At 44.0% G+C, this 13012-nt stretch overlaps 1 protein-coding gene across 1 annotated transcript in view; it reads left to right on the forward strand.

Moving 5' to 3' along the window:
• CA4 (carbonic anhydrase 4) overlaps positions 1 to 6168 on the forward strand; it is a 29196-nt gene extending 23028 nt beyond the window's left edge. Inside the window, exons 5-8 of the mRNA XM_081890640.1 lie at positions 1370 to 1459; positions 1748 to 1811; positions 3521 to 3684; positions 4589 to 6168. Coding sequence (XP_081746766.1) covers positions 1370 to 1459; positions 1748 to 1811; positions 3521 to 3684; positions 4589 to 4780 — 510 coding nt within the window. The 3' untranslated portion in view covers positions 4781 to 6168. The remainder of the gene's footprint in view (positions 1 to 1369; positions 1460 to 1747; positions 1812 to 3520; positions 3685 to 4588) is intronic.
• Positions 6169 to 13012: the final 6844 nt, after the last annotated feature.

Genomic DNA, 13012 nt, shown 5'->3' on the forward strand with positions numbered 1-13012 from the left:
GGAACTCAAGGCAGTGTAAACACTTCGCCTCTTCCCTGTTTTATCCTCACGACAACCCTAAGAGGTATGTCAGGCTAAGAGAAAGTGACTGTACCAAGGTGACAATCCAATGGGCTTCGTGGCTGCATGGGGATTTGAATTCTGGTCTCCCAGGTCCTAGTATGACACCCTACCCGCATTGCCTCTCAATGGGTCTACTTAGAGTCTCTTGCTTCCAGATCTGAAAGTTTGTTTCAGATAATATACAAGTAGCCTCACTTATATTGTATAGTGGTACCTCAGGTTACATACGCTTCAGGTTACATACGCTTCAGGTTACAGACTCCGCTAACCCAGAAATAGTGCTTCAGGTTAAGAACTTTGCTTCAGGATGAGAACAGAAATCGGGCTCTGGTGGCGCGGCAGCAGCAGGAGGCCCCATTAGCTAAAGTGGTGCTTCAGGTTAAGAACAGTTTCAGGTTAAGTACGAACCTCCGGAACGAATTAAGTACTTAACCTGAGGTACCACTGTATATGGCTTATGTGCAAAATATATGTACCAGTATATTTTCCTTTGTGTAAAGTTTTATCCTTATCAATGTTCATTCTTAGTTTTCTTGTTTCTTGGAGCCCGGACAAAGTTCGGGAATGGATCCTGGAGAGAGACGCTCTGTTAGATATCACAAAAATACAGAACCCAGGGTCCTCCCACTGGTTTCCCCGACTGAAAACAGTAAAAACCTGCGCCAATTACTTGGCGAATATCACCAATCCCACCCTTCGGAGAGCCTTCACCATGGCCCGTTTTCAAACCATTCCTACGGCCTATCTGTCAGGCAGATATGCAAAAATCCCAGTAGAGCAGCGTATATGTCCTTGTCATATGAGAACCAAAGAGGATCTCTCACATTACATGTTGTATTGTCCCATCTATTCGGCCTTCAGGGATGCGATGTTACAAACTATTCCCAAATCAATAGTCAACTCTGAGGATCAAGTAAAGTTTTTACTGGTGGACGCTGATCCACGGATTTCTCACGTGGTAGCGGTCTTTGTGGTGAAGGCTATGAAAACTAGGGTATGGTTCCTGGATGAAATGGTGAGGTCCCTCCCATTGCTCTCCTAACCTGTTGCTGTATCTTCTTTCCTGAATGGTGGGGGTTTTTGGGTAGTTTCCTTGCTGGGACAGCATGGCATGAATTTTAGCTTATTTTTATAATTTTATTGTTTATCTTTTAATAATGTTTTATGGTATTTTGTGTAAAGGCATGGACCTCACAAATTTAATAAACTTCTTCTTGTTGTTGTTTCTTCTTTAAAAGTTCAACATTTGTAAGCACAATACTGTAGAAAAAGGTCTCAGTCTCTCTCCACCTGCCTCCCCCCATAGCTTCATATCGTCCACATCAAGGAAAACTTTCAAACTGTAGAGGAAGCGCTCTCCAAAAACGGCGTAGCAGTGCTGGGCTTCTTTATACAGGTATGGAAGGGATTTGAGTTCACTTTAAAACTGGCAAAGCAACTAGAATTGGCTTGGGTTGTAAGAATCATGGGGGCCATTTCACACTTTCTGGTGTGTTTGCAAGATAAATTTCTACTATCCATGGGGAAAATGCTTACATGTGGCTCTTGGGAGATTGCCCAGAAGGGAAAGTGGTCATTAGGCTGAAAAATGGTCCCCCCTCCCTGCAATCCATGCTCTAGAAAATAGTACAGAGTTAAAAGGGGCATTAAAATTGTACCTTTAAAAAATAATGTCTTATTTCAGGATGGCAACGAAAATGAATTCTACGAACCTTTCATTTCAAAGTTAAAAGACATTCCTTTCAACGGTAAGACTTAATGGAAACTTTCTCTTTAAAACAGCAGCAGAACACTCAACTCTTTGATCCATAAACAAGGTCAGAAAACTTCGTGTTTACTCTGTACTTGACTTTAGTCTGGCTTTTAGCACCTGAGGGATATGTTTTCTAGGACCCACCTTATTTTTGTGATTGTAAGTTGTTATAAACTGTTTTTAACATTGTTTTCGTTGTTGCAAGCTGCCCCGGGACCTTACAGTGAAGGCAGGGTAATAAAATAAAATAAAATAATAATAGCATCACAGGGAGATGTAAATACATAAGGACACTTCCCTCCACAAGTTCTGATCATTGATCCATTGAGCCCAGTGCTATTTACTCTATAGAAGACTTGCCACTTATTGGGAGAACAGCTGCTTCGCATGCAGAAGGCCCTGGCTTCAATCTCTGGGCGACTCTAACAAAGCTAGGAACATGCCCTGTCAACTCAGGAAAGCCACTGCCAGTCAGTGCAGACCAGGAATAGAGAACCTTAGGTTCGGGGACCAACTGTGCCCCCGCCAGCCTCTCTGCTCCTCAGAACTTTCCCCATCACTGGCCTTGATTCAAACCAAAAATGCTTTTGCCTGGCTGCAGTGTGTTCTTTGAACTCTAATGAAGTTGGGGTTTGTTTGTTTTTGTTTGTCTGGATGGAGAATGCAGAAGGCTGCAAAAAGGTATGCTGAAAATAGCCTATTGTACACATAATAAAATTGTACTTTAATTGTCCTACCCATTTTGCACTGCATGCTACTGGCAGAAAGTTTCCCAGAAGGAAATGCAGAAAAAAAGTTCCTCAATCCGAGGTCTGCAGACAATACTGAGTGAACTAGATAGACCAATGGCAGCTTCCTGGGTCCTCCAGAATCTCAGGCAAAGGTCATTCCTATCATGTTCACTTCGGTTATCTTTTTTAAAAACAAACTTGAGATAGCAGGGATTGAACCTGGGACCTGTTGCATGCAAAGCAGGTGTTTTTCCACCGAGCTAGTCTCTCTCCAGCTTCATCATGGCCTTAAGCACCTTCTCATGTGCATGGCTGATTACGGATGGATGGTTCTGTCCATTTCAGTTATTCTCAGTGTCTCATTTTTCCAATCTTAAATACAGATCTCCGCATTTTCTATAGCAAGATGCAGATATACAGGATACATGTGAAGCTTGGCTAAGAAATACATTTTTGTATGCAGTTTTGGCTAACGCACGCCTTTTTTGCAAGCATTTTATCTTAATGCAGAGCACTTTTGTATGCTATCTTAACTAGCACACTCATTTTTATGTACTTTTCTATGTATTTTTGTTGAGTCAGAGAACTGCGTCACAAAATTTGGATTACTGCAAATTCCGAAGGATGACTGTGTTTCAGTTCTTGTATTGCTTCAGAATAGTGCAAATGTGATCACTTCAGCTTAAAATGGGAAATGAATCAAATTTCTCCCCCATCCGCTACTGCTCATGCATCTCAACAGAGAGCAGACGGTGGGGGCTAGGGCCCTTGAGTCCACCTTGTGGGTTTCCTGAGAGGCATGTGGTTTGCCACCCACAGGGCTTATCTCACAGGGCTTTTCTTACAGTCTTCCTTAAACTGCTTTTGAAAGACATCAGCATCAATAAACTTACAGAACTGAAGGCAATTGCCAGAGTGACGATCAGAAAGATGTGCCTTGCACGAAACAATAACTCCTCTCTGATCTCTCTAGGCAACGAAACTGAAATGGGGGCTTTGTGCCTGGATGCCCTCATCCCTAAAAAGTCAGCCCTCGACAGCTTTTATCGGTACACTGGCTCGCTGACCACACCTGGATGCAATGAGGGAGTCACCTGGACTTTGTTTGAGACACCTATTGAACTTAGTCTCCGGCAGGTGAGACAAAACACAAGAGATGGGGCTTTACAAAAGGCATATTCAACCCTAACATGCTTAAGCCTCATCATTCAGTTCACTTAAACACTTCTTCAGAATTATTGTTTAATTATTTGGGGGCAATTTAACAGAGCCATTGTGCTAGTAGGTAACAGCTGGGCATGATGCACTTCAGTGCAGTTTAGTGCTGTCCACTTAATTCTAATGCCCTCTCTTGGGCTCTCTCTTTCAGAATATTGGCTATAGAAATGAATAGTCCCGCAAGGTGACACTGGGTTACATCCCAGGGCAAGTACTTCTTTTTATTCAGGAAAAGGGAAATAAGAGTTGAGAAAGTTGAGGAAGGCTTTTGCTATGAATGCTGGGATCAATGCAGGATGGATTAGGAGTAGGATGGCACCCTCACACCCCATCCTTTATCCCCATTTACCAGCCAAAAAGAGACAGGCACATGGCATGATTATGTTTAGGCACCTACTAAATATGTTGCTGTTTCAGAAGTTTTCCGCAGAGGTGTAACCCAGACATTTATGGAAGATCAGTTTTGAAGTTGATGGAGTGTTTTCATTGGTTTTAGAGTTTATTTGAATGGTTTTATTGCTTTAGTTTATTGAACTCATTCTTCTTTTCTCAGAATTTGTGTTCCTGCATTTCATTCTGCTTTTACCCTGGTACACCGTTTCATTGGCTTTATAACATGAAACAGCCATTATTATTATTATTATTATTATTATTATTATTATTATTATTATTAATGCAAACATAACCATATCTATTCAGAAGGAAATCCTATTGAATTCAGTGGTGCTTTCTCCTGGGTAAGTGGGGTTAGGATTGTAATGCTAGTCCAGTGTTTTGTTTTTCATTTTTCTAATAATATTTCATTTTTCTGGTTACTCCTCAGATCCAAGAATTCTGGATGAAGCTCTATTTTGACACAGACAAAGAGTGGCCAATGGTGGATAACTTTCGACCCACTCAGCCTGTTGGTGAACGAATTGTCTACAAGTCAGACTCAAATGCACTTCTCGCTCCAGGAAAAATATTGCTGCTAATACCGACAGCAACATACTTCGCTCTCACTCTCATCCAGTGAAGGGTTGGGCAGATTTTAAATGGGTTCTTAATTGCAAAGCCCCAATCTTAAAACACGCTTGGTTCATGTGCAGCTGATCCTCACCCACCAATGGGGGATTCTGCTGATCAGAAGAGCCTGCCACCTCACTGACTTCCATCAAGCAGGAGCAATAGCCACCTATCATAAGGCTAAAAACAAATTTGAGACCACTTCTTTGAACTGATTGAAAGATTCCTAACTGATTAATCCAACTGATTATGTGACTAAGCACGGCAGGCATGTTGGAGACTGATTTGTAAAGCGCCTAACTAATCTGAATTATTGCCTTGCAACAGTAGCTAGTGTACACGAATTGGCATTTTTCTGAATCTTTAACAATCATATGGAACAATCACTTTGTGATATGAAAATTTCTGATGACCTTTGGTTAACACAAAGAAACTAAGCTTGACCTTGCATCAATGCAATGTGACACTGGCCATGTATGAATGTCTCATTAAACCATAGTTTAGTGTGACAAGAAAGAGTAGCAGCAAGGAGGAGTTTGGAAGTTTCTGCTTCTGTTATCCAGACCAGTAGTTAACTCTTGTTTGTTTGAAGCCATAAGTTTGAAACTATTAAACATTAACATCTTAAACTGTGGTAAATAAAAACCAGAAGCAAAAACTTCTAATCTGCTCCCCATGACCATGAGGGAGGAAAAGAGGGGAGTGTAGAAGCATGATGCAACTCATTCTTGTCATGAAAATGATAGTTTAGCCCAGCCCCCAACCTTTGGTCACCATGTTGTTGGACCAAAACTCCCATCATCCCTCAACCGTTGGATAGGTCTGGCTGGGGCTGATGGGAACTGGAGTCCAGCGCCATCTGGAGACTCAAGGGTGGGGGAAGGAGGGCTTAGCATAAGATCTGAATGTGACCATCAGCAATCACCACTGACCCTTTGCAGGGCTTTGTATACCAGGAACGTCAAGTCATGCTTTGGCTTTGAGGTAAAGGGTGGTGCTGCAATACACCTGTCTTGTAGTCACTATCTTCTTAAATGGCAAGGCACTGGAGCTTCACCGCAGCTTTACAAGCAGACAAATGGTTTTCTTACTTGTACTTTACCCACTTAGTTGTCAAAAGCTTTAATAAAGGCCGAGAAAAGTGTATGAGATAGAGCTAAATAATAATATGGAAATATTTATATATTCAAAGTCAACACACAGTACTGTGGGTTGTAGCCAACTAAGTGCTGCTTGGAGTAGACACACTGAATATAATGAATATAATTGTGTTCATTAATTTCAGTGGGTTTCCTCCGAGTATGTATATAGCCCTATATATGTGTTCTTATATTATTTAAGAAGATTTTGTTTGGGTTGAGGGTTGAATAAAACAAATAAAAGTCTGACACTGAACAAGGCTGCCTGATTTCCTCCCTTTACATTCCTGTTCACCCATAGGTGTCCCGTGGAGCTTTTTCTGCCATAACATAGTGGCTGTTCTTTCAGGAGAGCCAGCGGTGAGACTTGGAAGTCCCACCTTCCTTTCCTATGGCCTGTGGAATGACTGCTGTGGGCAATGTGTGGTGACAGCAAGAAGGGAAAGTAGCATCGTGGGGTTCCAGGTTGGTTGTGGGTCTCCAGCAATGCCAATCTTTGACACCTGCCTCATTCCACATCCAGACTCATCAAATGAAAATCCATTGTGTACACTGACCAATGGCCTCCGCAATCCATCCTTAAAGTCCACTCCCTGTATCCTAAGATCATGGATGGGGAACCTCAGGCCCAGGCCCCTCTATCTGGCCCTGGGGACTCTCTTCAGCCACACCTTCTGTTGCCAAGCCATACCAAGGCTCACTGGCCTTGCTCCATATCCACCTTGAGTGCTTTCGCCTGCCTGAACTCTCTGATCATGCCTGTCACTTGTCTGGATGGAGAATAGAAAAGGGTATGTGAGTGTAGCTTGCTTTACAAAGGCAACATTAGCATCCATGGCTCTACTCACTTTTGTCTCTGGCCTTGCCCATCACGGGAAGGTTGCCCAGATGGGGATGCAGCTTTTGGCCTAAAAAAGGTTCCCCATCTCACTGGGGCAACAGGGACTGAGAAGAATTCCAGATTGCCTTCAGCTGAGCATCCAACCTGAACAAAACTGCGCAGAAGAGGCTGGGTGTTCAAGAAGCTGTTTGTTCCCTTCCAGCTGCCATTTCTTATTGCTCTAATTATAGGATTCTTCACCACAGCTATGTGGTAAATCAAAGCTACAGCGATGGGTGTTGGACTGTCATCAATGTCTCCTTCCCCTTTACACATGCACACACAAGAAACAATTCAAGCGAGAGCTTTTGTTTTCCTCTCATTTTGCAAAGCAGTTATGACAGAATAATTTGCTGCTATGTAATGCATTTTGGAGGCTGACTCCAGGGAGGTGCACTAACGAACGTAGCTATTTGTCATCTGGAGTGCCTCCATTTCTCCCATTAAATTAGCAACCCAAGCCATGCATATGGAAAAGGGGAGGTTGTACTATTTCATGGAGACTCTTGTCAAGCCAAGGAGCCACAATGGAAGGCAGCAACCTGCTTAACACAATACAACTTCAGAAATTTCCTTCTTCGGTCATACTAAAGGCCTGCTTCCCTGAGTGGCCAACCGGACACCTCTTAGGGGTAGAATTTTGTGCCCAAATGTGTCCAGCTTATCCAGTAATTCTTATCACCTTAAAGCAGGCACCATCAATGTGGCACCCATGGGTGCTGGAATGCCAGGTAGTACCTCGTACCTGTGAAATGTCAGGAAATATAATTTCAAAGATTCACCAAGTGCAAGAGTCTTTGCTCTTTCTGCTCACACATGGGGAAGGAAATTGTTATAGCAAGGAATGAGAGTGAGATCCAGCAATTGCCCTCCCTTTAATGCCCCAGCATAAGGCCTAGCAGGCCAGGACTAACATTGCTTCAATATTATCCTCTTGCAAACTCTCCTTGCAGGAATTAATATAACCACCACTGAAAAGGCCCTGTCACAGGACAGTGCCAAGTGGGCAGCTCTCATTGGCAGCCCCACCAGTAAGGAGATAATAATATAACTGCATTTACTTGCTTTGTTCTTTATTTGCCTCACTCTATGAATAAAACCTGATAAAGAATAACTTTGTTGACTATCTGAATCTATAAAAGAACCACTGGCTTTGGCAGAGCAAATCATTCGTCAAAACATTCAGTTCCTGTTTGCACTGGCTCGGCCTGTCCTACAATGAACACATCCCTTGAAACATGCCTACATTTCATTGGATGCCCTCCCTCCCATTCTGGACAAAGAAGAGGGGCAAACAGTGTCTCTTGGTGAGCAAACTGGAACAAACCAAGAGCCCCAGCCAGCATAGCCAAGGCAGGGTCAGAGATGATGGGTGCTTTTGGCTGATGCCTCTGGCATAAATGGTGTCATTTATGTTCATAGGAAGGGGTGAAAAGCAATGCAAGGAGTTGAAAGGCTATGTCTTCTCCATCACATCCCAGATTCTGCAATTGCACTTGGTTATGCTGGCTGGGGCTGATGGAGTTGTAGTTCTACAACATCTGGTTGGCCACATCCTCATACCTGTTGTAAGAGATGGTCTTAGGAACATAGGAAGTTGCCTTTACACAAATCATGCCACTGGTCCCATCCAACTCAGTACTGTTAACACTGACTGGCCCACAGGCAGTGCTAGATTTGGGCATGGACCACATAAGCTACAGTTTAGGGCCTCAGGTGCTTCTAAACACAATTTTTCAAGTTTTGCATAAATTGTGTGGGGGTTTTTCAAAGGGAAACAGGGGAAACAGACCCTAAAATAGACATTATCATTCTGCTGTGACAAAATGATACTTAATAACTACACAATTATTTGTCAGATTGCATTTATGAATCTGTGCAGAAATAACCATAATTTAAATCAAATTTTCATTAGGTCAGGTGTCCATAAGCTGTCAAACAATATATGCTTGAAACCTGCCCTATGAGGAAAGTTTGCCATGTTTGGGACTCTTTAGTTTAGTGAAAAGAGAGTAAGAGCTGGCATGACAGAAGTTTATAAAATTAGGCACAACATGCAGAGAGTGGATAAATAATAAAGTTGTTGTTGTTGTTGTTGACATCCACTGAAGCTGAGTGTTGGGTGTTAGGAAGTCCTTCTTCACACAGCACATAGTTAAATTATGGAACTATGGAACTCACTCCCAGTGATGCCTACCGACTTGGATGGCTTTAAAAGAGGACTGGACAAATTCATGGAAGATAATAGCAGTTGCTAGAAAGCACAGCAAGGTGGGGAGCACTCTTGAGCTGAGATCCAGATTGCAGGTTTCCCCTGGGCATCTCACTGGCCACTGTGAGAACAGGATGCTGGACTAGATGGGCCATTGGCCCGATTCAGGAGGACCCTTCTTATGTTCTTAAGCAGCCCTGGTGGCAGGTGAGGTCCAGCATTTACAAATTTATTTGGTTATTCAACTGGGCCTCTTAAACTTAACAAAGCTTTCAGGCCTCACACAGCATGTCTAAATGTCTTATGGCTGCATCTTATTTTTTAAAAAACACAATTTTATGTCACTGAGACATTTTATACAGAAGGCAACAAATAAATGCTAATGCTAATCATCATCATCACCATCATTTAAAAAACCTCGCCCAGCCTGCAAAGTGGAGATTTCATAGCTCAGTGGCAGAGCATTTGCCTTGCAAGAAGAAGGTCATTGGTTCAGTCCCTGGACTGGGAGGGACCCTTGCCTGAAGCCCCGGAGAGCTGCTGCCAATCAATGTGGACATTACTAAGCTAGATGAACCATTGGTGTGGCTAGGTATATGGCAGTTTCTTCTGTTCCCACCAATGTGATAAATAAATAAATAATGCAGATTAAGTACAGTGTAAAATAGGCCCAATAATCAGTATTTGAATCTACCCATTGTGAAGGTTGTTGAGGGGGGGGGGGAGAATTCTTGACCTTTGAATGGAATTTTCTTAAGGGCATATAAACCAACAAGGGGCAATGCAGCAGAGGAGGCCTGGTGAACGCCTAGGCAAATAATGAACGGCTGTTGTTGATGTTGGACTTGTGCCTTTCTCCCAAGTAGGCGACAGACACACGTGGAGCCATTCTGCAGAAAAGTATGTTTAGACTTCAACCAACAGACCGGGGAGCCCAGCTTTAAGGGTTCAGGGCTGGTCGTTTATTTTATCAGAAATAAACTTCCTCTCCTTGGCCATTGAAATGGCGCCAATTAGGGCCTTCCCAGTTTAGGTTGGCGTGCGTGTGTCAGCCCTTGCTTCCTGTAGGTGTTTCCCCGGAGGACTTCCACATTAATATACAAACATAACACAAAAGGAAGACAAATTTACATATTTATATTCACAGGGAAGGCAATTTTTCAAGATGGGCAGGGGTGAATAAACTCTCCCTAACCGATGAATGAAAAATAAGACAGACTTAAGAAGATGACTTATACTGCATTATCCTATTCCTTCACCTAGGCCAGAGTCAATGGCTAACTGTTGGAGGCAGCTTGTGATGGCCTGTGAATCCGATTCAGAGGCTGAACCGGGGGAACCCAGCCTGCACAGGAGTCCCCGCCTCCAGGGCCGGCTGAGCTGGGGCAGGGCCTTGGATCTGAAGCGTCTGCACCTGTGCCAGATCCTCAGGAGCAGGCACCAGGTGATTCCACTCTGGCTCCAGAGGTGATTGAGGACACGGTGCCTACAGGTGCGCCTCTCCCAGCCCTGTCAGGGGAAGGTGAGTCTCCCCCTGGGTCCTGTAACCCTCCAGCCTCTCCTGAGCTGCAGAGGCTCAGGGCAGAGAGGTGGAGGGAACTGATTTCTCCCAGGAGGAGTGCTCGCCTTAAGGCCAGGACAGGCAGGTCTCCTGGGGGCCGGGACCACCCCTGGCCTCAGAAAAGATAAAGGCCAGGGAGCAACGTCGTTGAATACCTGCTTCTGCCCGGACCCAGTCCTGTCCTTCCAGAGTTCCCGTCCCCGCCCGGCTTCCTGCTTGGGACCCCGCCTCGCTCTTTGTGAACTGTTTCCAGACTCGTGACCCAGGACCGGACTTTGACCACGCCAATGGTAACCTTCCCCCCGGGACTTTGACCACGCCAACGGTAACCAGCACACAGCTTGACTTTGAATGCCAGTTGCTGTTACACTCAAGTCCTGCTATAGACACCTGATTGGCCACTTTGAGTACAGGATGCTCTCCCAGTGGGAGAGTGAAATAGCAAGCCAAGAAGTGTTTCTTAAAATTCATTACAAGATGGAGCAAGTTTGCACGGAAGACAATAGCCCTTATAGTTACCACTCCATCCCCCCCCCCCCCAGAGCAGACAATCCAAACACAATACAGGAGAAATTGTTGACGTCTCTGGAAAGGGCTATAGCTCACTGGTTCAAGGGACAAATAAATAATGATACTCTAGTTCAGCCCACAAGCCAGAGTTTCCATAGCTCAGTTGCTTTGCATGCAGAATGTCCATGGATCAATCCCCGGTATCTCAATGTAGGGCTGGGCGGGAATCCCTCACTAAAACCATGGAGAGTTGCTGGCCACTCAGCGTAGACAATACTGGGCTAGATGGACCAATGGTCTGACACAGTATAAGGCAGGTTCCTATGATGCCTCAAATGGCTAGTTCTCATTAAATGTCTCTCAGCCAGTAACCGTTTTGCAAGGCATAGTCCCTACCTTAGGAAGCAGCAGCTGCTCAGCATGGGTCCAAGCGAAGGTCTGTTTGCCAGGTCTTTCTCTTTGGCAGAAAAGTCTTAAACGGGGTAGTGTGCTGCAACAAAATGTACACAAAATAGAGGGTAGATTTTAGGAAATCATATCCTGACCTACAAGCAGTTTACAGGGTAGTTTATAAAGAATTAAAATTATAATAAAAGCAATTGAACAAAACAAAATCACATATTTATCTCCTGCTAAATATAGTCTTTAAGTGGTTTACAAAATATCTCTTTCTCTCTATCTATCATCTATCTATTGTATTTTAATTTTTTTGAAGATAATCTTTATTGATTTTATGATTACATACTATACATGTACACATTACATTTACTCCTAAGAGTTGACTTCCCTTCTTCCTTCTTCTGGCTTTTTTATGTCATCTCTAAGTTTTTCACATTGTCTATCATCTATCTATTGTAGTGGTTAGAGTGTAGACCAGGGTTTGAATCCTCTCTTGGCCATGATGCTTACTGGATGACCTTGGGCCAGTCACTGCCTCTTAGTCTAACCTACCTCACAGGGTTGTTCTGGGGATTAAGTGAGGAAGGGAAGAACCATGAATGCCACCATGAGCTCCTTGTTATATTTTTCTCCAGTGAAACTGAGAAACTGCAATACAAAAAAATGCAATAAAACATCAATATGCTCTCCCCCCGAAAAGAACATAGCTGCACATTTGAAACACCTTCATAGTCAAGGATTTTTCTCCTCAGCCTCCCTCTCACAGAGGCATATCCCACCTCAGAAAGACATCACTCGCCATAGGCATCACATCCAAATTTGGCCTTATGTCTGCACAAATCAAGCCACGCCTGCTACTCATGCAATTCACTCATCCCATTCTGCCACCAGTACACCCAAACACAGCACCATTTGCTCCATTATCTCCCAGTCAGCCACCAGCAACCACTCAACAACAAAAAATGCACTGTAGGAACGCCCCAAGGGTGTCCTGCCAAAACATTTGCCGACAGAACTGTGTACATTACAAGGCAAATTGCTACCCATCAGTCACACGAAAGTACTGTTCCCGACAGCAGTCTGGGTTTTACCCCAAGACGCCGTCTCCCACCCAAGACTAGTCTCAACGGGTGGAACTGAGCACACACCCCTCTCTCTGGTGCTCCTTCCCTCTCGCCAAGAAGTGCCCTCAGGAAATTGCACCCACCCAAGAGGCATGCCAAAAAATAAAACCCCACAAAAGTACCCTCGCCATGGCTGCCAGACCGCTTTGCCTCCGTGGTGCCGGTTTTGTAGTTCTCCAGAATGGATGGGAATAAGAAGTCAGAGACAACTGGGGTCCCAGAGCTATGTCCCACTTGAGGCCAGCCAAGCCTCTGTAACATGGGGGACAATGACAACTATTTTTTGCAAAAAAATACCAAAAATAAACTGTTTATACTACTGTGTTTTAATGCTGCAACCTGCCCTGGATAGAAAATGGGCAACCTACAGGGAATTGTTGTACTTTACAGGAGGGGAACCCAAACTGAAATCAGTTG

The sequence above is a fragment of the Podarcis melisellensis genome (assembly GCF_964234715.1).
Source record: "Podarcis melisellensis genome assembly, chromosome: 15".
NCBI lineage: Eukaryota > Metazoa > Chordata > Lepidosauria > Squamata > Lacertidae > Podarcis > Podarcis melisellensis.